We start from the raw sequence: 22,271 nt of genomic DNA on the forward strand, positions 1-22,271 counted from the left end.
ACTGATATATACCCAAGAGAAAAAAAATTAGTGGAAAAGGCTATATATTCCCAGAGAGGCAAGGTATTCTCAGAAATTGTCTTAAAATTTTGGCACAGGGCAGAATTTTGAACATGCTTTCACAGTTTTCCAATTGAAGGGAAAATCTGCTTTTATATTAGCAACTTCCACATCAAAACTTTAGAAATGAACAGCTGCGGCATCTGCCAGTGCCCCGTAAGGCAGTTCAGCACTAAACTCAGAAAAGATTTGAGAGAGCTTGGCCTTGCATCATTCCTAAGCTTGACTGCTGTGGTTTTCCTTTCTACCACCCTATGCCTCCTTCCTATCGCAATGAAGCAAGCAAGTGTGGTGGTTAAGGAGGAAGGGGGACCACAGGTCACCCTTGGCTGAACCAGAGGCACAAGGACTGCTTCCTGAGCCAGCTCCGTGGACAAACCTCCACACCTTTCTCCCGATGAGAAGGACCCACAAGACCAAACAATCAGCTGAACAGAGGGTGTGGTGTCTTCTGGACCTCAAACCATCCTCCTTGGGAGTCTACAAGTCACACATGAGTAGAGCCCCAAAGCAGTTGTGGAAAAAGCAAAACCAGACACACCCTTGGAGTGCCCAGGCTGCTCAAATCCTACCCACAGCCCTCAAGCAAGACTCAGCTGAAGGGTAACTTCTCAATAGTCCACCCATTTCCCCATCAGATGGTTTTCCTTCTAATTGTGTTCACTTGACCTAAGCCTTTTTTCCTCTTTGGTGGCACTCAGTGTTCCAGCTTCTATTTCAAGCATTTGCACATGTCCTGGCTTGGGTTCCAGACTGTAAGCCCCCCAAAGACAATCTTGGTCTCACCCATCTGTGCCTTGCACACACAGCTTGCAGGACAGATGCTTGCTGAATGAACGAACACTCACTCTAACAAGTGGTGATTTGAGAAGCAGTATTAAGAGAAAAAGCAGCAAATATTTCATTCATACTGTTTCATAAATAAAGTTGTCTACTGACAGAGTTTAGATATCAAAGATACTTTTTTTTTAAATTTTATTTATTTATTCATGAGAGAGAGAGAGAGGCAGAGGGAGAAGCAGGCTCCCAAGGAGCAGGGAGCCTGATGCGGGACTTGATCCCAGGACCCTGAGATCATGACCTGAGCCAAAGGCAGACGCTTAACCATCTGAGCCACCCAGGTGCCCTCAATCAAGAATACTTTGCCTGCTGAATTCAAGGGATCAGGTAGAAGCCCAAAACACCAACTATTCAAATGTATGTATCTTTATACATACCATTAGAATATACCTGCCATACGAAATTAAGAGGGAGCCTTAAAAAGTGAGGAAATTCTAACACATCCTGTAACATGGATGAACCTTGAGGACATTATACTAAGTGAAATGAGTCAGTCTCAAAAGGACACAAACTGTGTGATTCACTTATATGAGGGACCTAGAATAGTCAAAGTTGTAGCGACGGGAAGTATAAGGGTGGATCCCAGGGGCTGGGGGGTTAGTGTTTAATGGGTAGAGAGTTTCAGTTTCAAAAGATGAAAAAGTTGTAGAGATGGGTGGTGGTGGTGGTGAATGTACTTAATGCCACTGAACTGCACTCTTCAAAATGGTTATGATAGTAAATTATGTTATGTATATTTTACTACAACAAAAATAAATTACAGTTCATTTTGATAAATGAGAAAGAAAAGCAATGATGGAAACTGGTTTACTGCCTTTTTTCAGGGTGGTATCTTAAAAGCTGAACTCTGCTTCCTTTCCTTTAGTGAAAGAAAGAAAACCATACCTACAGTAATGTCCTGACTGCCGCTCTGCAAAAGGCTGCATAGAGCTGTGTGTCCTGAGTGAGTGGCTGCCATTTACACCAGGTTTATTATCACAGGCATTGTAAATGCCTGGGTGCCATGTGCAAGTTTCAAATGAAAAGAAGAATTTTGTGTAGGAAAAAAATTTTCTCATCATGAATGATCTTAATTTTGTAATTTAGGCAAAAACTCTATTGGCTTCTGAATCTGACAGCATATTAACAGAGAAATATATTTAACCTAACAGTAAAGACTTGATTAATCAAGAACTCCTTTTAGAGAATCTACGATTTACTGGTAGCAAATCAGCGTCGACTGCACAACCAACTTGCTTGAAAAACTAGAATTCCGTGTGTCTTTTACTGCAATTTTTAATGAATCCAGGTATCTCCTCCATCAGGATTCAGAACAATTAAAAAATGTGAAATCCTCTCCCCAACATCGAGTCACAGTTCACCTGTGTCAAAGCAGGTCAATATATACAACCTTCCAAGAAATGCTGGTCACAAAGAACCTGCCTTGTTCCCACCACTTAAATGAAAGCGTATCCCCCCAGGCCTGGCCAGCAATCGAACCCTGAGAGCAACGTAATCAGATGTCAGGGACAGAGGCCCTTGAGTCAGCCGGTGTTTTTGATGTGGACCAGGAGCGCACGACCAGAGAGCAGGGCAGCCTGCCTTCATCTGCAGTTCAAGTCCACAACTCAGCCTCGGTCAGAGACAGGAATCCTGCTGCCACCAGCAAATTCCCGGGTTCACAGAGCACAGCTTCACAGGCCTGGCGTAAAACGGGCTGGAAAGGAGCTGCCCGCCAGAAAGCCGGAGCCTCCTAAGCTCGAGGCCCTTCAAAGCATCAGAGGAAAATTTGGGGCGCATTCGGTTCCGACCCATGGAAGGACTCGGAGTTGACGGGCGTCGTCGGAAGCCACCTGACTCCCCGGTCATTTAGACAACTTGTCTTATTAAGAAACTTCAAGTTGCAGGAGAAGACACTTTCCAAGCAGACAGAACTTTTCTTTTACAAAGGACCACAAACTACTGGGGCGGGGACGGGGACGGGGACGCTCACAAACAAAAAGACCGTAGATCGAAAGGCAGCTCAGTCGTCGTTTTCTTCAGGACTTCACAAAAGGACCAACCAATGACCAAGCAGGGGGCCGACTCCCTCCCTCCTGCCCTCTCGCCGCCGACAGAAGAACCCCGTCCCACCCAGAAGCGCCCCAACACGTCGCCCAGGTACCGCCGCTGGAAAAAAGCGCGGCCCCGACACCGGGCTACTTACTGGTTTCGGCATTTTCGGTTCCTGACGGGTTTTCCTCAGTCCCCTGGAAACACGACTCTGCCGCAGCAGCTGAGACCGCTCTCCGGACCTGGGGCAGAGGAAAGCCCTTCAGCGCGCACAGCAGCCCGCCGCCGCCCGCCGCCCGCCGCCGCCGCGCCCGGCACTCGGCGCCCGCCCCGCGCGCCGCTGCTTAAGAACCGGCCGGGCGGGCGCCGGCTGCGCCACCGCCCAACCTGCAATTACGGCGGGCCGGGCGGGCCCTGCGGGGGCGGGGGCCGGGCCGCGCGGGGCGGGGGCGGAGGGGGAGGGGACCGGCGGGCTGGGCGCGGAAGCGGGCGGGGCGGTACGCCGAGGTGCTCCGCGGACTTCCAGGAAGCCAGCCGGGAGCCCGGCAGACCCCAAGTTTCACTCTGCGAAGCAACCGTTTGCCCAGGGCTGAAACCGCAACCGTCAAGCCTTTGAGAAACGCTTTTAAAAAATGGGCCCCGCCCCGGAGGGGCCAGAGGGCCACGGGCCGAGCGAGGCGGGAGGGGCGCGGGCAGGACGCGCGCCCACGCAGCCCGGGCTCCGCGGGCACTGCGGGAGGGGCACCCCAGGGGGCAGAGTCGAAAGAGGAAGGTCTGGAGCAGTAGGGGCGGCCACACCGGTAGGTTCGGCGTCACCTGCCGCTGATTTGGGCCAAAAGAGCGAACCAAGCGCCAAGGGCCGGACGGGGACCCCCACCAGCCCGGGACCCGGGGACCCCCAATCTGGCCGACGGCGGGGCGAGCCCGGCTCTTCCCGGGGACCACCGGCTCGGAGCTCGCGCGCAGACCTCCTCCCCCAGCCCCCCGCCGGGCCGGCCCAGCCACACCTGTCGTCGAATCCCCGCCGCTGTCCCCCCTCGGGGCGCGAACCCCTCGACCCGGGCCCTCCGCCCCCCGACCCCGGCCGAGCGCCCGGCTCACCCGCGGCGCCTGCAAAGGACCGCTGCGCTCCCGGCTGTCGGTGAGTCCGTGCAGTGCGCCCGCGGCCCGCGCTCCCGAGAGTCCTCGGCTGGGCGGGGTCCCGGGGCCGCGCCCCTGACCTCCCCGCCCGTCGGACCTGCGAGGTGCTCCCGGCGCGCAAGATGGCTGCGACTGCTGCCCGCGTCCTGGGGCGCCCCCCGCCCGCGTCCTGGGGCGCCCCCCCCTCACGCCACGCCCACCCCGTGGGGCGCCCCCCGCCCGCCCCACTCTACCCTACCCCACCCGGCCGGGCGTCCGCCGAGGGCCGCGGAGATCCGCGTGGGCGCGCCTCCCGCCGCCTCTCCTGGTTGCAAAGACCTTTCCCTCTTCGCCGCCTGTCCCCTTGCCCTTCCGGAGAACTTTGCCGAATTTGGTTCAACTGCTGATAGCAGATGTAAGGTGTGAGATCGTTTGCTCCACAGTGGACCGAGGGAAATAAAAAAAGTGTAAATAAACCTGGAGGAGCCGGAGGCCCCAGTGCCCCGGTGCTGGGCCGTTTGAAGGTGGGGCTGCCCCGGTGGTCAGGTCCTTGCGTAGTCGTTGCGCCCCGACGAGGCCCGGTTCCCAGAACCCCGGGCCGCCGCGTCTCGGCGCACGTGGTCAGAGCCCCTGCCTTCGGATTCGGCTGAGGGGACACAAGCATAGAAGACGCTCCACGGTGGAACGCTCTGCTTAAAGGACACATTGGGGTCTCGTTTGAGTAACTATGGTAAAATCTCCACAAAGACTGAGATTCTGGGAATTATTTTAAATAATTCTTGCAAATGGTTCGCAAGAGGACTTTTTTTAAAAACACATGTACTTCGGTGGCCAATAGGATTTGTTGCACAGTGATTAAGACCGCTAACTCTAGGGCAGTGGTTCTCAAAGCGTGCTTCCCAGGCTAGCTGCCGTGGACCTCACCTGTGAACTTGCAGAAATGGAAATTCACAGGTACCGCCCTCGGAATCAAACTCTGGCCAGGGCCCAGCAGTCTGTGTCTTCCTGCGCTCCAGGTGATGCGGGCTAAAGCTTGAGACCAGAGCCTCCTCTGAATTCCTTTCCTGGGCTCACCACTAACTCCCTACTAGAGAGAGTTATTTAACTAGTTTGTGCTTTCACATCTGTAAAATGGCATAATTATGGCACCTATTTCACGGGGTCATTATGAGGATTAGAGGTAATATATGTAAGATGCCTCGAACAGTGCTTAAATCTATCCTGGTACAGAGAGTAACCAGTGACTTTCGGCAAAGCACCAAATAAGACAGTTTCCCAGTGTCTAGCAGCACCACCTATATGGGCTTGTAGGGATTAAAGGATTTAATGCAATAATGCAGGCAAAATGCTTAGCATAGCGTGGGCCTCCTAGTAATGCCTCAGCTGCCCAAGAACAGACCACTCATGGGGTAGGCACCTGGCACCCCTTGTCAGTAGGCACCTGGACCCTCTCTCAGCTGCAGGTCCACGGCATTGCAGAGGTCCAGGTGAGGCCCGAGGCCTTTGTCCTGTATTCTGACAAGTGTGTTCCTTCTGAGACTTTCTTTTATATTAAAATGGAGATGTGAGGGTAACTGCAGTAGGAAGACACTATGAAAAGATATTAAATAACCTATAATGATAATGGTTCGGATTGGATATGTCACTCCAAGCGCACTATCTCTACCTCCTTACCACCGCCTAAAGCCTCATTAGCCATTTTTGGTCCCCAACTCTTCTGATAGGGTAGGTCTCTAATTTTTTTTAATCATACATGGTTTATAGCACATTGTCTTTTAAACTAGATGTTTAAAATAGCAGTGGCCCGAGACCTTCTGGAGCATTTCTGAACTTTACCCTTCAGGGGAATGCTTAAACTGGCCTACAGCAGTGTGATCAAAATGAAAAGATTGCATTCTCACAACATGTGAATCTACAGTTATCTCAAAAAGCTTAATGAAAAGAAAAGATCACAAGTTTCAGGAGCAAATAGAGCTAAGTCTGAATTCTGGGTGCGATACTGACATGCCGATCCTTTTGGGCAAGTCTCTTAAAGTGATTGAGCTCCCACCTCTTCATCTGTAGAGCGGACATAATATATATTTCGTGGTGTTCTTGTGTCACTGAGTCATATAATGGAGCATTTAATTTTGACTTTTCTCCTGTAAGCTAAAATAGTATAGAGACACAGTTTGCATACACATTCCTCATGCGTCTTACTCTAAGTATTATACTTACATGCTGCACTGCAGGGTTTTCTTCCCCTATGAAAACATTCGTGCTGTATCTTATGAGTGTTTTAACGGCGTTTACCGGGGTAATTTGTTTTCACCTAACCTTGGGACCTAAACCCTTCCCTTGCCCCTGCCCCGTCCTCCAACAACACAGAAGACTGAATTCCAAGGCATCTATAAGAACTGCTTAGTACAGTGGTACTGAAGCTTTAGTGTGCATTGGAATCACTCAAGGAGCCCCCTCTAGGAATCACAGGCCAGTAAGGCTCAGGTGAACCCTGGGATCTATGGCTTTAACAAGTCCCCAGGTGAGTGATATATTTGAAAAATTGAGAACAGCTGACTTAGGGTGGGTCAGGATCCTGACAAATGTTACTTACCTTGCCTCGAGGCTTCACGCTCCTTTTGTGAAGTGATCCCCCTGTATTTGTAAGTCATGGTTTTGTTCCTGTTTGATAATCAATGTCATGGAAGGAAGGAAGAAAAGGTGGAGCTGGGAGTCTTGGATACCATTCCCTGCTCTCATTTAACCTAGCTGTCACCTTGAACGCCCTCCTCATTTCAGGATTTCCATTTTTCAGCTAGAGGAGGGAAACCATATGTCTCCCCGAGAACCTGGTGAAAGGCTCTTGGTAAATTGGTTGGAGTTCTTCAGCCAAGGTTGTACTAAAGTGAGTTAGGGAGGCTCTTCTGGTGGCTTTAGACCCAGCAGCAAGGACAAGAACATCCAGGTCCCCTGAGGGCAGCCTTCCTGTGAGATCACCCTGAGCCAGTCTCCACACTAGTGCCAGGTTATCTCAACCAATAAAAAAAGTTCACAAATAGTATGAAGGTCTCTAGCTTCTTTTGCTGCAACAGAGCCGTCAATCAGCAGTAGGGAAATACATAGGGTACCCTTGGCCAAACAAGGATTGGGGTTATTTTTCAGGACTCAGTAACCTTGTGTGAAAATTCAGGACAGTGGGCAAAAGAGCAAAGTATGACTAAGAACTCAGACGGCCAGACAGGTGGCTACTCCCTTGTGTCTAGAAATAATGTTTAAGGGTCTTCGCAGGATAGTAAGCTGGGAGTCTCTTGGTACTGTGTTGATGGTACAGCGTATATAATTTGGATCTGCGAAGAATTCTGGCCACTCAGTGTTGTATTTTAAAGTTTCCTTGGCTAATTTAAAAATTTGCATAAATAACCTTACAGAGTTTTTATGTAGAGTATTAACGACCACGCAACTCTTTGACTAATAAACTCCCTAATGGCATTGCTTCTTTTATCATTTTTCTTATCTCTGACCATTTTATGTTTTTTTTTTTTTTTAAATTCCAGCTGAAAAGTGGTACAGTGTGGTAGTGGACAGGACCTCAAATATCATATATTCCGTTACCCGCATTTCACAGAGGAAATAGCCCCACAGAAATTAAATTAATTGTCCGCACTCCTGCACCCAAACTTCTCTTGTCAGGGTGCCAGTGACTTTCATCTTGCTAAATCCAGGGGCCAAACTTCTCTGCCTCATCTTATCCTTCTCCTAAGCAGCCTTCCGCACATGGAACACTCCTGGGAGTATTCTGTTCTTAAGGTTTGTTTTTTCCTCTGTCCCCTCTCCAGTACCCTCTCCCCAACCTCCTACCTCAGGCTTAGCCCTTACCTGTGCACAGTCACTTCCTAGGTCCTGTCATCTGATCCCAAGGCTTACATAACATTTCCAGCCCTGACCTCTCCCCCGAGCAACAACTTTATACTTGGTATCTCCAGTACTCTTGATCTTTCGAAAACTGCTCTTCTCCCAACATTCCCCTTCTCAGCAAACAGCGCCATCAGCCAAGCCCTGTTGCTTGGTCCCAAACCTAGAAGCCAGCATGAATTCTTCTCTATCCCTTGACCCCCCCTTCATCCCTCATCCCTCTTGCATCCAGTCCAGCAGACCTACCAGCCCCTTTCCAGAATGTATCAAGTCATGTCACATCCTACCAGTGGGGTTTAACATAACATTCACACCCCTTTCTTGGCCCTGCCAGATCCTCTCCCGCTTGCTTCTCCACCTGCATCTGCTGTCAGTCTCCCTGGGGCTGTGGTCCCTCTTCTCCAGCTGCCCAGCGTCTCAGGTCTGTGAATGCACCAACCCCATTCCTGCCTGAGGGACCTCACACGTGATGCTCCCTCTGCCTAGAATGCCCCTCCCCCATCTCTGACCTCTCCAAATACTGCCTTCCACGGGAGCACTGCCCAAATTTCTCACATGAAGTGCCACCTCCCAAGTCACTCCCTGCTCCTTCACCTGATTTGCTGTGTTCAGAGCACTTCACACTCTGCCCTTGTCTTGCTTGTCTGTGTCTTGTATTTTCTGTCTCTCCTACAAGAATCTGTTCATCGCTATGCCCTCAGCAGCGAGGACAGTGCCTGGCGCCTAGTAGATGTTCAATGTGTCTTTGTTGAATAAACAAATGAATGAACACTGCTAGTTAGTACTGAAGCCGGTGTAGTCAGGTTAGTTTTCTTTCCAGTGTAACTTCCTCCCTAGCCCTGGATCGCTAACCGTGGAAACACGTTACCTGCCCAGGTCCCAGCCACCCAAAACACCATCAAAAACCAGATGATGGTGGTGGTGGGAAATGTTTAACAAAATTCATCTATTTAGAATCTTTCTGTGTTTCCCTTAATTCCCAGTTTCAGTGGGGGTTCTAATAAGTTTGCTTTGCTCTTTTCCCAGGATATGGCAGATTAGAAGGGAGGGTGCAAGGTATAAGCAGATACTCTGATAGCAAAGTGCTCGACAGCAAAGAGGCAGAAATATTACACAGAACAGACAAGAACACAAGTATAGCTGACTGGGGTAACGTAGCCCAGAGACAGATGGCTCTACATTCCTCAGGAGCCCCGAGGTCACAGTGTTCATAATGATAGTTTTCTCAGGAAGGGGCTTACGCCTGCTCTGTATTATCAGAAAGCATGTCGTTTTATAATTTGTAAAAATTATAAAATATTGTAATTGTCAGAAAATAGTTCAATATACAACTATGTACCTACTATCCAGATTTAACAAATGGTAATATCTTATCGCATTATCTTCAGATCTTTTTTAAAAAGAAAGCAGTAAAGCCCACCTAGCCCTCCCCTGGAGAGGCCCTTGTTCGAAGGGCTCCTTTGTGTCTCCTCTGTGCATGGTTTAATGTTTTATAGGAAAAAAACATCCACGTATGTGAAAACTGACTAGCTCCCAAATAAATGAGTTATTGGTAATCAGGTGTTTGGTTGCAGAATATATAAACCATAAACCTTTTTATATCATCATGACATTCTTTCTCTTTCTTTCTTTTTGGGTTTTCAAAAGCTAACTTAATAAAGTGGTTAATGAGCTAGAAATGCCCAGCATGGCAGAGATGGTTTTAGCCTCTGCTTGGAATGCCATCTATGAAGACCGTGAGCTCCTTGAAGGTAAGGCCAGGGTATGCTGTCTTAGCATCTCAAGTACCTGGAACGGAACCTTGCATATAATAGGAGCTCGGTTAATATTTATTGGGCTGAATCAAACCCAGAGCCCTGTGTGTTTGTAGTGACTACATTATTTCATCGAGCATTGAAATGTCTGGATCCTAGAGATTTGACATGTCCCCTGAAGATTTGGCACTTAAAATTTAAAAATAAATAAATAAATAAAAGCTGTTTGCTAACAGGGCAAATTTTTGTAGCAGGTGATGAATGTTACCTGACCTGGCTGGATCTTACTGAATATCTAAAGGACTGACTCCAGAATGAACTCATCTTTATAACATCTTGAGCAATGCTTTGGGATGAAACATGGACCACATACGTCATCCGGCAAATATTTATTGAGCCCCTGCTTCTTGTCATGCAGTGGATTGCAGTGGGGAGCAAGACGGATGAAACCCCTAAAGTTCACACTTAATAAAACTTGGCCTTTGGCTGTTTGGGGTTTACCAGACTTCCCATGAATTTCCATGAAATCGGCATTGTCCCTTGGCCAATCTGCAATTCCAAGCCACCTCCTGGGACTAGGTCCTCAACTGACCCCCAACAATTTGATTCAGGAATGCGGGGACGGCTGGGTGTTAGAGTCCAAAGACAACTGTAAGATCTGGAGCTGGTCCCGGCTCTGCCATGATCCGGGATTGTCAGTACACCACTTCAGATGTGCTACAGACAAAAGTACTGGCAGGGCAGGCAGCTCGTTACAAGGGGAGCAGCCAGACTGAAGGAACGGTGGTCGCTGGCGAGGCAGGACGGGCTGGAGGACCAGCCACGACCCCTCAGTTTCGGCCTGTGGCTTCTGCCATGCTGGAATGTGGGCCTCTCCTGCCACACGTCTCACTTTCAAGACGAGCTTGAAATCCTGATTGCAACCCGACTTTTCCTAATTCTTAAATGTTGGCAGTTAGTTAAAAAAATTTTTCCGAAACCCTCTGCAAGCCAAACAAAACATGTCCGTAGGCTGGGGTGGATACGTCCACTGCTGTGTGCTCTGTAGACTGACTTTATCAGCCGTGGTACATATGGGTTCAACCCGGTGCCAGGGAATATGCCACTCAGCTCCAGAGTGCTGTCCCTCAGACATGCTCCTGCCATGCAGGCCGCGTGGCCGGCAGGGGCTGCTCTCCACGTGTCTGGATGTGGCAGAAAACAGGCTGTCCCCAGGCCTTGCCACCCAATCTTTCCATTCGGCACAAAGGTAAAGACAGTGCTTGTGGTCATGCTTTCTGTTTGGGGGAGTGTCTGTCCCAGCTGATAACTCAAGTTCTTAGATTTAAGGGATGTTCAGGGAAGGGGTCCCCTCGTTTGTATGCACATGCTCCCTGGCAGGCCCTGCCTGTGTCGACCGGTGTGGGGTCGACCGAGCTGTCTGTCCAGCCCCTGTCCTGCCCTTTCTTCCTCTACACACCCACTGAACGAGAAAGAGGAGCTTCTGGCTTTCTGCACGTCTCCTTGCCAGAACAGCGTGTTTTGCGTCTAGACTGGCCATGTCCCACAGCCTTGTCGTCAGCTAGCTCCTCTGATTGTTCATTGCTGTCGCCACAAAACCTGCTCCGAGAGGCCACAGAAGCAACCTAGCACACTGTGTGGGTCTTGGGTACAGAGCTGCTGCCATTCCAAGCAGCCTTGTTCTTCTTCTTTTTTTTTTAAAGTTTATTTTATTATATTATGTTAATTACCATACATTAATTACATCATTAGTTTTTGAGGTAGTGTTCCATGATTCCTTGTTTGCGTATAACACCCAGTGCTCCATGCAGAACGTGCTCTCTTTAATACCCATCACCGGGTTAACCCATCCCCTGACCCCCTCCCCTCTAGAACCCTCAGTTTGTTTCTCAGAGTCCATAGTTTCTCATGGTTTGTCTCCCCCTCCGATTTCCCCCCTTCATTCTTCCCCTCCTGCTATCGTCTTTTTTTTTTTTTAACATATAATGTATTATTTGTTTCAGAGGTACAGATCTGTGATTCAACAGTCTTGCACAATTCGCAGTGCTCACCATAGCACATACCCTCCCCCATGTCTATCACCCAGTCACCCCATCCCTCCCACCCCCCACCACTCCAGCAACCCTGTTTGTTTCCTGAGATTAAGAATTCTTCATATCAGTGAGGTCATATGATACATGTCTTTCTCTGATTGACTTATTTCGCTCAGCATAACACCCTCCAGTTCCATCCACGTCGTTGCAAATGGCAAGGTTTCGTTTTTCTAAAGAGGTCTGGCCACCCTAGAACAGATTTCTCCTCCTGGACCCACCTATCGCCAAGCTGGGACGTTAGGCATGCATCTCCTGAGACTTGCATTTATTTTGAAATTGTTTTTACAGAAGAAAGCAAAGCAGCCCACCCACAATCAAAAAGCTATGTTAAGTCTTAGAGCAGAGTTTATGGGGTTGTCATTCCGCCTTTCATAGCCTTTAGGGCGGGTAGTATCTAGCAGATAAGGATCAAACAGATCGCAATGCTGACATACTGGTTATTGTGACTCTCCCAAAGCTCAGAATTCTGGTGTTATCTGTCCTCTTCCCTATATCCCAAGGCCTGGCCATAGCCTTCTAGATCTTGCAACTGAGAAAATCCCATAACTGAGGAAGACCTCGCTTCCACGCGGAAGATAGACTATTTCCTTCCTTCCCTCTGAGGGGGCTCCACAAGGGTAACCCTTCTGGCCTCCCCTGTTCCCTCAATGGAGAAGGCTGATGCGCGCTGGCATGGTGCACTTGGAAGGAGAGCTTGGTCACGTGCAGACTGTCCCTTTGTCTCTCTCTCTTGGGACCCAGCCCACCTGCGAAGAGGACTGCTCTGCCCCTCCAGGCCAGACTGGTGGTAGGAATGGTGGTCATTCCCAACTGGGAGAGCCATGTGGTGCAGGGCCCCCCCTCGCAGGCGGCACGCTCATCTAATTCTGTGCTTCCGATATAGGATGTCCACCTGCCCTCAGATCTAGGCCACATTCCCAATAGTGGCTCTATCACAATAAAGCTCTCAGGTGTTTCTCCACTGTTTCAAAAGCAGGGTGGGAAAGAGGAGCATTATGTATTAGACACCTTCAAACTGTAATGGGAACCTCTAGTCTCTCCACCAGGCTGCTCCACGCAAGCAGAAAGCCATGGTCATCCCTCAAGCACCATTTCAGGGCCTTGAACTTCCTGCCTGGACTCTCCCAATGCCTCCTGAGACAAGGAAACCTCTTTTCATTAAAGATTTCAAGACACTCAGCCAGTGAGGCTCCTTATCTGTTTCTGAGCCCTGCAATATCAGAGAGAGTCTGGCCTCTTCCATCCAGCACACCTCCGATACTCCTCTCCCACATCTCCCACTGCCCTCGAGACACCTGTTCCCTCCTGGCTTCTCTCTCTTCTCCATTGGGAATACCCATCTTCAGCCACTATATCTTTCCCCTGTTTTAAAACACTACTCAGGAATCAAATTTCCCCTAAATAACGATTTGTACTTCATTCTTTCTAAGTACTGTGCCAACTCTCAAAGCATTTAAGACTAGACTTACTTGGTCCAAATATTTATGTTTATGGTTAGTTACATCAAAAAGTATTTTTCATTAGTCTAAGTGTTTTAATTTAAGGCAGGAACTTGGTTATGGCTCCTTGAAGTCATTTGTCCTTGTTTCCTGGTGACCAGTTCAGTGTCTGATACCGGGCAGAACTCAATCAACATTTTTATTCTATCAGTGTGATTGAATGGACCGAGGTGTTTTCCTTTCAACTCCGCGATAGCACTAAAAGTTTTCAGCAAAAGGTAGCAATTAAGAGGTAGCAATGGGTGACTCACGGAACATTTATCCGCGGAGACCTTTCACAGAATATTCCACCTATTGGAATTGAATCCAGCTCTTTATGTTATAATTACCCCTTTTTATTCCTATTTTCTGTTTCCTTATCATCCTAATATGCTTAATGCATATCTTTGTTTATACGTATTTTCTGCAAAATGTATATTGTTTTGTGTACACATACTTTTAACTTATATAAATGATATAAGATTGGGGCACCTGGCTGGCTCAGTCTGTAGAGCATGCAACTCTTGATCTCGGGGTTGTAAGTTTGAGGCCCATGTTGGGTGTAGAGATGACTTAAAAATAAAATCTTTAAAAAAATTATATAAGGGGTGCCTGGGTGGCTTAGTCGGTTAAGCGTCTACCTTTAGCTCAGGTCATCATCCTGGGGTCCTGGGATTGAGTCCCTCTAGCAGGGAGCCTGCTTCTCCCTCTGCCCCTCCCCCTGCTCATTCTCTTTCTCTTTCTCTCTTTCTCAAATACATAAATAAAATCTTTTAAAAAATGATATAAATTGGGGCGCCTGGGTGGCTCAGATGGTTAAGCGTCTGCCTTCGGCTCAGGTCATGATCCCGGGGTCCTGGGACTGAGCCCCACTTCGGGCTCCCTGCTCCTTGGGAGCCTGCTTCTCCCTCTGCCCCTCCCCCTGCTCATTCTCTTTCTCTTTCTCTCTTTCTCAAATACATAAATAAAATCTTTTTAAAAATGATATAAATTGTGTATCTCCTTCTGATGTATTTTCTTTATTATTATTATCCACCTGTGCTGCCATATGGGTTTCCTCACACTTACATCATCCTTCCAGTGAGTCTCCACCACGCATCACCTGCCCTCTCTCCCAGGCTGGACATTCAAGTTATGCCCACAGATGCCACAAATATTGCACACAGATTTCTACGGACCTGAGCATTTCACTGGTATGTATAATCACCAGTGAAGTTGTTGGAGCCTAGGAAGGCGGTCATATCACTTATTATTTGAATAAGGACAATTCAGAGAATGAAAGGGGGCACTATTAATAATTACTCCAGGACAAGGGGCATAAACCAAGACTGCGCCAGGCAAACCGAGATGAGTGGTCACTCTAGTCAAAAGTCTAAGTGTACTCTCTCTCAAATAAATAAATAAAATCTTAAAAAAATAAAAATAAATAAAAATAAAAAAGGGGCGCCTGGGTGGCTCAGTTGGTTAGGCGACTGCCTTCGGCTCAGGTCATGATCCTGGAGTCCCGGGATGGAGTCCCGCATCGGGCTACCTGCTTGGCAGGGAGTCTGCTTCTCCCTCTGACCCGCTTCCCTCTCATGCTCTCTGTCTCTCATTCTCTCTCAAATAAATAAATAAAATCTTAAAAAAATAAAAATAAAAAAAAGTCTAAGTGTATAGCGGCGCCCGGGTGGCACAGTCGGTTAAGCGTCCTGTTTTTGGTTTTGGCTCAGATGGTGATCTCAGGGTCGTGAGCCTGAGTCCTGCATGGGGGCTCTGAGCTCAGCGTGGTCCATCCTTTCCCCATGGATAGGTGGCATTATCTCTATCACGCATGAAGTTCCCGCGTGCACCTGGGTCTGACTGCCAGGTGGTCTGTGTGTTCAGGCATCTTACTGCCTGTGGCTCTGAGGTCAGCATAACTGAATACCCGACAGGGCAGATTTCTCTTCAGTACTCCTCTTTGCTCAGTGTGAATCTTTATGAGGTCCCATTATAAACAAATGGATCTCATAAAGATCTCTGCCGGGATATGTCCAGAACAGGCTTAGCTGCTCCATTTGGATTTTTTATTTTTTTAAGATTTATTTATTTATTTGAGAAAGAGAAGGAGAGAGCGTGCATGAGTGGGGAGAGGGAGAATCTTAAGCCGACTCCACACTGAGCATGGAGCCTGCCACGGGGCTGGATCTCACGACCCTGAGATCACGACTTGAACCAAAATCAAGAGTCAGATGCTTAACTGACTGAGCCACCCGGGGACCCCGGATAACTTTTTTAAATTTTGTTTTATTTTTTAAGTTATCTCTACACCCAAAGTGGGGCTCGAACTCATAACCCTGAGACCAAGAGTCGCACTTTCTACCGACTGAGCCAGAGAGGTGCCCCTCCACTTGGATATTTTATCCTAACTTTTATCTCTTACGATCATGCTCAGTGTTTGATCATTAAATATGAAGGGTTCTTTACAAATTTAAAATGTTTCTTGTAGAATTCAGAGGGGTATTTCATTTCTACCCAATTAAAATTGTTGCGAACCTTTGTAGTACACCCCTCTGAAAAAGCGAGAGCGACACACTGTGTCATCTGAGAAGGGTCCCTTTGCTGCTAAGAGACACAGGCGTGTGGCTAGGATGGTGCTTGGCTTGCCTGTTGTGTGGAGAACTGGGAGAGCATTCTGGCCTCCTCCATGCCCAGGTACTCTGGGAGGGAGCGGTGCAAGAAACTCTGCTTCTGCTCCAAGGATCTGCCAGGCAGGCCACAGGTCAGATTACCCCTGAAGACGCTCAGTGCCCACTTGGCAGTCAGATTGGTTGTAAATATCTGCATCACCCACAGCCCCTTTTCTCCTTCCCATCCACACCCTCCGGACTTATCCTGGACAATTCCACTCATATCTGCCCTTTCTTTTTCTAGCCTGAATCCCACTGCTATTTTCCCCAGCCTGGTTTCCAGCCCTTTTCTCCCCCAGCTAGAGTCACTCGGTCCACACTAGCCCTCTGCCAGCCCCCAGGGTCTGTGTGGACTACAGTCTGGGCGTAGGCTACGACATGCATCAAGGCAGTCTGGCTGGCTTTGGGCTTCTACTTTTCATTTCCATGTCACACCCAGATCTGGTCATTCGTATCATTGGTCTGTATTTTCTCAGCCATCTTAGTAAGTGCCAGTCCTCTGCAAGGCACTAGACCAGCCCTTGTTTTATTTTCTGAGTCTGCATGCTTGCCAGGTAACCCTCTTCTCCAGGTATCCCAGACCCTTGAGAACCTGGGTGATGCCTCATTCTTTGATTCTTCCTATGAGTAATTAAAGTCTCAGGTGAGGATCTATTACCCACTGACCCATTTCCCCACATGCAGACCACCACAGACTTTAAAGGGCCCCACATTTACTCTTCCCAGTGGCTCTGAGAGGTGGGTGTTCACAGGTCAGTGCCATGGGGGAGGAAGCTGAGGCTTGGAGGTGAGGTCACTTTCCCAGGGCAGATGGCCAGGACTGAGGCCAGACTATTGAGCAGCGAAGCCCTCACTCTCCCCTCGGCATCTCAGAGCCCACGGCCCCCCATCCCCTGTCCTGCTGTCATCTGTATCTAAAATGGGGCAAGGCCACTTTGAGATGCTCAGTACCTCTGTCCTGGACAACCCCAATAATCTTCATATTGTGGCTTTTTCATCTGTTCATTTAGCCCACAAACACTCATTAAGCGCCCCGTTCCTGCCAGACAGCTTCCACATGGTCTATTTTTCAGTTCAACATCGACACAGCAGCCGGAACTATGGCTTGGATCATGTCACACTCCTGCTCACAAACTCTCAGGGCTCTAGCTCAAGGCACGGCCTGCTGGAGTAGCTGGAAGAACTGGGACCTGGACCCAGGCCATCTGTGGGGTCAGAGAGGCTGGCCCAGCTGGGCAGAGGGCACAACCAGGCAGCTCAGTGGGAGTGACCATGGGTGGAAGGTCCTGGAAGGAGTCACCAGACACAGGGAAGGTTCAAGGCCCAGATGCCAGAGGAAGGACTCGGTTCCCAGGGAGGGACCTGCAAATGAATGGAGGTCCCTGCCCAGAAGACCTGACTACTACACTGAACAGCACGAGGAGACTGGGGAGCAGGGTGGTGTCATTATGAAAGCGAGCAGAGAAGGGGGTGGACTGTGTCCTGTCTAGCAGAGAAAATCTGCTTTGGGGCAAGATGGCCCTGGGCCCTGGGCCCCGAGGCCACCTTGGACTTCTCACTGAAGAGGGGGTGCCAGACAAGACTGGGGGCAGACAGCCTGACAATCTCTCCCCACCCCCTGGCTGCACTGACACAGGGCCTTCTCCCCTCCAAGGCTGGCTAGAGGCCCCTCCTCTGTGCCCGGGCTTGTGCCTTTCCAAGGCCCGGGTATGCTCCTCAGCCCCCCTGCCCCACCTCTTCACTTCCTGAAGCCGACTTACCCTTTAAGACGAAGCGCAAAGGCAGCATGCTTTTTTTTTTTTTTCCCTTTCCAGGTCTTCCCAGTCTGTTTTTCCATATAACAGAATAATTCTTATAATACTTGCTGTAGACCTCTATTAAAACACTCTTCGTTTTACCTGGTTTATTAGCTTCCTGGGGCTCCCATAACAAAGTGTCACATGCTTGGTGGCTTAAAACAACAGAAACTGCGGCGCCTGTGCGGCTCAGTTGGTTAAGAGTCTGCCTCTGGCTCAGGTCATGATCCCAGGGCCCTGGGATTGAGCCCCGCATCGGGCTCCCTGCTCAGCGGGGAGTCTGCTTCTCCCTCTACCTCTGCCCCTCCCTCCTGCTCATTCTCTCTCTCTCTCTCTCTCTCTCTCTCTCGTGCACTGTCTCTCTCAAATAAATAAATAAATAATCTTAAAAAAATAAAAAATAAAATGACAGAAATTTATTGTCTCACAGTTCTGGAGGCCAGATGGCTGAAATCAAGGTGTCAGCAGGGCCCTCTTCCCTCAGAAACCCTCTGGGGAGGATCCTTCTTTACCTCTTCTGGCTTCTGGTAGCCCCAGGCACTCTTTGGCTTATGGCCACATCATCCAGTCTCTGCTTGGTCATCACATGGCCGCCACCTCTCTGTGTCTCTTTTCTTCTTATAAGAACACCAGTCGTGTTGGATTAAGGGTTCAGCCTATTTCAATCTGATCTCATCTTTCCTTAACTGATTACATCTGTAATGACCCCAGTTCCAAATAAGCTCATATTCTGAGGTACTGGGGATTAGGACGACAACATATCTTTTGGGGGGCACAATTCAACCCATCACACCTGGTAGGAGAGTTAACTGTATACAGGCCACCATCCTTCACAATATCCCCAGCTCCTTGCCTACAGCTGGGTGTTTCTGGAGTGAACCAGACTGGATTTGTCACTCACCCTTTTATAAAACCTCAGCAAGTTCCTTAAGCCATGTGTCTTTTCCAGTCTGTAAAATAACCACACCACCTAGAGCTATTGTGATATTTATTAGAGTCAGTTCATGTGCCTAGTGTTGCCCAGGAAACTGTAATTATTAGTCGTAGTATTGTGTGTTGAACAGAGTAGGTACTCAATAAATAAATGTTAGTCACTTCCTCTAATAAATATTTACTAAATTGGCAGGACTGCAGAATACCTGAACTGATGAGCTGTTCCCAAGAGAGGCCAACAAGCCCTGGAGACTCTATCCCATCCCCTGGCATCGTGGGAATTGCTGAGGTGAGGAATGGTGGCAGCCCATCCATGCTTGGATGGCAGGAGATTCTGGCTCCCATCCCCATAGCACGAAATCCTGGCTGGCTCTGTGGGAATGTGAAGGTGAAGCAAGCAGGGACTCCGCCGTCTGCTCTTTGTTCTCTAGACTGGGGTGTGGGGTGGGGGGAGTGTGCGCGCATGCGCGCGGGGGTACATGTCTGCGTGGGTACACGTGTGTGCTCTGGAGGACGGTAGTCTGGAAGACAGGGGCCAGAAGATCCAGGCATCTTTCTGAGAGAATATAGTCAGGCTGGAATGAAAGACAGCAACCAGAGCTTGACCCCCAGTTCTTGGGTCCTTCCTGATTTCTATGAAGAACCAGATTCTTCTCCTGAACGAGGGTGGGTCGTGGGCACCGCACAGGAGATGGAATCAGAGACTTGGGTCTGAAATAGAACTCTACCTTGGAGTAGCTGGGGTGACCTCGATGACTGCAGTTTTCTCTTGTATCAAGTAGAACTGATAAAATCTGCCCTATCGAATAAGAACATGATTCAAATACCAGCTGTTAATATTTATGTCCCATTGTTGCCAACCCTTGAAGACACATCTCCAGGGCACATCAAAATTTACAGAGTACTGCCACTGCTTTGCTTTGTTTTGATCTTCATTTTTACAACAAGAAGTGAAAAATCTAGTAATTACTATTAGAAAGAAGAAAATACGTCTAAGGCCAGTGTCCACCTGCCACAGGATGAAACTTGGCATCCCTTATCCTCTCTATATTTCATTAACACCCAAAATCGTATGCTTCTGTTTCAAGGGATTTCCTTTCCTTAAGAAAAAACACTGACCTGGTTGGCATATGGCCTCCTTAGATTCTAAACAAGACAAATACTTCCACTGTAGAAATGAATCACCAACTCCCTGAAATTTATCGAAAAATTGCTTCAAGGAGATATACCAAAGTGGGATGCACATTTTTAAGAAAGAAGATAATGATGGAATTTCATGCAGGAACCACACATTTAAGAGTCAGACATCATTGCACCAGGCAATCATGCGTGCTGCACAACCCCGAGACACACTGCAAATGTAGGAAGTTTTATGATGGAATTTACATCCCTTAGCCTAGCCAGTGAGGGCAAGGGTAAGGTGTGCATAGATAACCAGAACACCACACAGATCTAGGAATCTCCTGTGAGAGTTACAAAGTGTGGTGAGGTCAAAGAATAAAGAGCTCACATTCTTTGGAGCAATAAGAAGGGTACCTGATGTCTTTCTCATCTGAGAGCGATCAGGGCCAGATAAGGAGAAGGGAGAAAACTGTAGGAAGCAGGTGAGCCAGGGGTAGAAAAGCAAGCTCTAAAAAGTATGGCCTGGATCCCAATTTGTATGTTGATTGCCACATTCAGTTTCCATTCTTGTTCTGGATTTTTTTTTTTTAAAGATTTTATTTATTTATTTGAGAGAGACAATGAGATAGAGAGAGCATGAGAGGGGATAGGGTCAGAGGGAGAAGCAGACTCCCCGCCGAGCAGGGAGCCCGATGCGGGACTCGATCCCGGGACTCGATCCCGGGACTCCAGGATCATGACCTGAGCCGAAGGCAGTCGCTTAACCAACTGAGCCACCCAGGCGCCCTTGTTCTGGATTTTTTTACCGAATTTGCATTTACTCAAATAAGGCAACTCTCCAATACACAGCACGTGATTGTCTTGTGTCATGAACTCTGCAGTTTTAACAGAATGTTGTAAAAGTGCTGGATTCTAAGTTGAGAAGCCTAGAAAATTATTAGCGAAAGCTGCCCAATAATGCATATGACGAATGCAGAGGCTATTGGAGAGCATTTAATTTGCGGTAAAAAGTACCTGAAAGTTCAACTGTGCTTGGATGGTATCCAGGAAACAGATACTGATGTTGGCATGTGCCCATATACACCACAGTGATACAGAGAACATGGCAACTCCTTTCAGAAAACCATAAGATATTTTCAGCATCAAGCCTCTATGTTTGTTATTTATAACTCTGAGGTCTGCGATAAATTAAAAAATAGCTCAAATTGTTTAAATCCCTAATTGTTTGACTAACATAACTGCTTTAGACTTTGAGAAAGTTGGGTTTCCCATTTGAGTTCCACAAGGTGCTTTAAAGAAGGACAGTCCAGCAGGGATCTTTTGAAGAAGTGATGTCTTAAAGCTTCTCTGCAGAAAATCTCCAGGGTTCCAGGACCTCTGCTTTCCAAAACAGGACATGACACTGCAGAAGACATCAGGCATGGTCCCACCAAATGCTCACCATGAATGGATCTTGGAGGATGTTCTATTTTGATGGGTTCTGAGTGGTGCAATCACTGAGAGAAATGCACTGAGGAGAAAACAATTTATTTGAGACTCTTAGCTGTTAGGTCTTTCTAAGACATGAAGATTGGGATTTATATCTGCTAAGTTCAGAGACTAGGTGTGGGTGACCTAAAGTTCTGGAAAAATCCAAGAGACTGAAAGCACCTTGAAAAAGATTCAAGCTTAAAGGAAAATAGTATAATTATTAAAAAAAAAATAAGCCATGGGGCGCCTGGGGGCTCAGTTGGTTAAACGTCCAAATTTTGATCTCAACTCAGGTCTTGATCTCAGGAGTTTGAGCCCCACGTTGGGCTCCATGCTGGGTACGCAGCTTCCTTTAAAAAAAAGCCGTAAGAAAGAACAAAAACAAACCCCAAGCTTCTGAAGTACCAGGACTTTGCCAAATAGAAATATATATATATACTTTCCTCTTAAAATGAATGACTATTAAGGAGGGCATGTGATGTGATGAGCACTGGGTGTTATATGCAATTGATGAATTACTGAACTCTACATCTGAAACTAATGATGTACTATGTGTTGGCTAATTGGATTTAAATAAAAAAATAAAATGACTTGTACAGCCACACAAAGGCAAATGAAAATAAGAAAATATAAAGTTCTCTGATTAAGGTAAATACACAAATAGAGAATCCCATAACATTGTAACGGCAGTGCATAAGTCACTTTTAATTCTGGTGTAGGATTTAAAGGCTAAAAGCCTGAACTATAAACTATACAACCATGTTAATGGATTCAAAATATAAAAAGATGTTATTTGTGACCTCAAGAGCAAAATTGGTGGACATTTCCTGATTTTATTTCCTCAACATCCTTCCCTCCTTCTTCCAGTAACAGAAGGAGTGCTTGCCTTAGAGGTCTGTTCACTGCCCGTCCTTGATCCATGTGGTTTGGTGACCTGCTTCAAATCCCTGCTCTAAGTCTGGGCATGTGTCTCAGAATGGCCAATGAGGAAAGGGAATCCCCCGTCCACAGCAATTGCTTTCAGCAGGGGTCT

At 47.9% G+C, this 22,271-nt stretch overlaps 1 protein-coding gene across 1 annotated transcript in view; it reads right to left on the reverse strand.

Annotated features, from left to right (window-relative positions):
* Nucleotides 1-4,183, reverse strand: part of EZR (ezrin) — a 52,527-nt gene extending 48,344 nt beyond the window's left edge. Inside the window, exons 1-2 of the mRNA XM_045865828.3 lie at nucleotides 4,033-4,183; nucleotides 3,086-3,173 (exon numbers count right to left, since the gene is read on the reverse strand). Of these exons, the coding sequence (XP_045721784.1) occupies nucleotides 3,086-3,097 (12 nt within the window). The 5' untranslated portion in view covers nucleotides 3,098-3,173; nucleotides 4,033-4,183. The remainder of the gene's footprint in view (nucleotides 1-3,085; nucleotides 3,174-4,032) is intronic.
* Between the last annotated feature and the right edge of the window lie 18,088 nt (nucleotides 4,184-22,271).

The sequence above is a fragment of the Mirounga angustirostris genome, unplaced genomic scaffold (assembly GCF_029215605.1).
Source record: "Mirounga angustirostris isolate CCGP_5_RB_7025 unplaced genomic scaffold, mMirAng1.0.hap1 SCAF_8, whole genome shotgun sequence".
In the NCBI taxonomy this organism is placed as follows: domain Eukaryota; kingdom Metazoa; phylum Chordata; class Mammalia; order Carnivora; family Phocidae; genus Mirounga; species Mirounga angustirostris.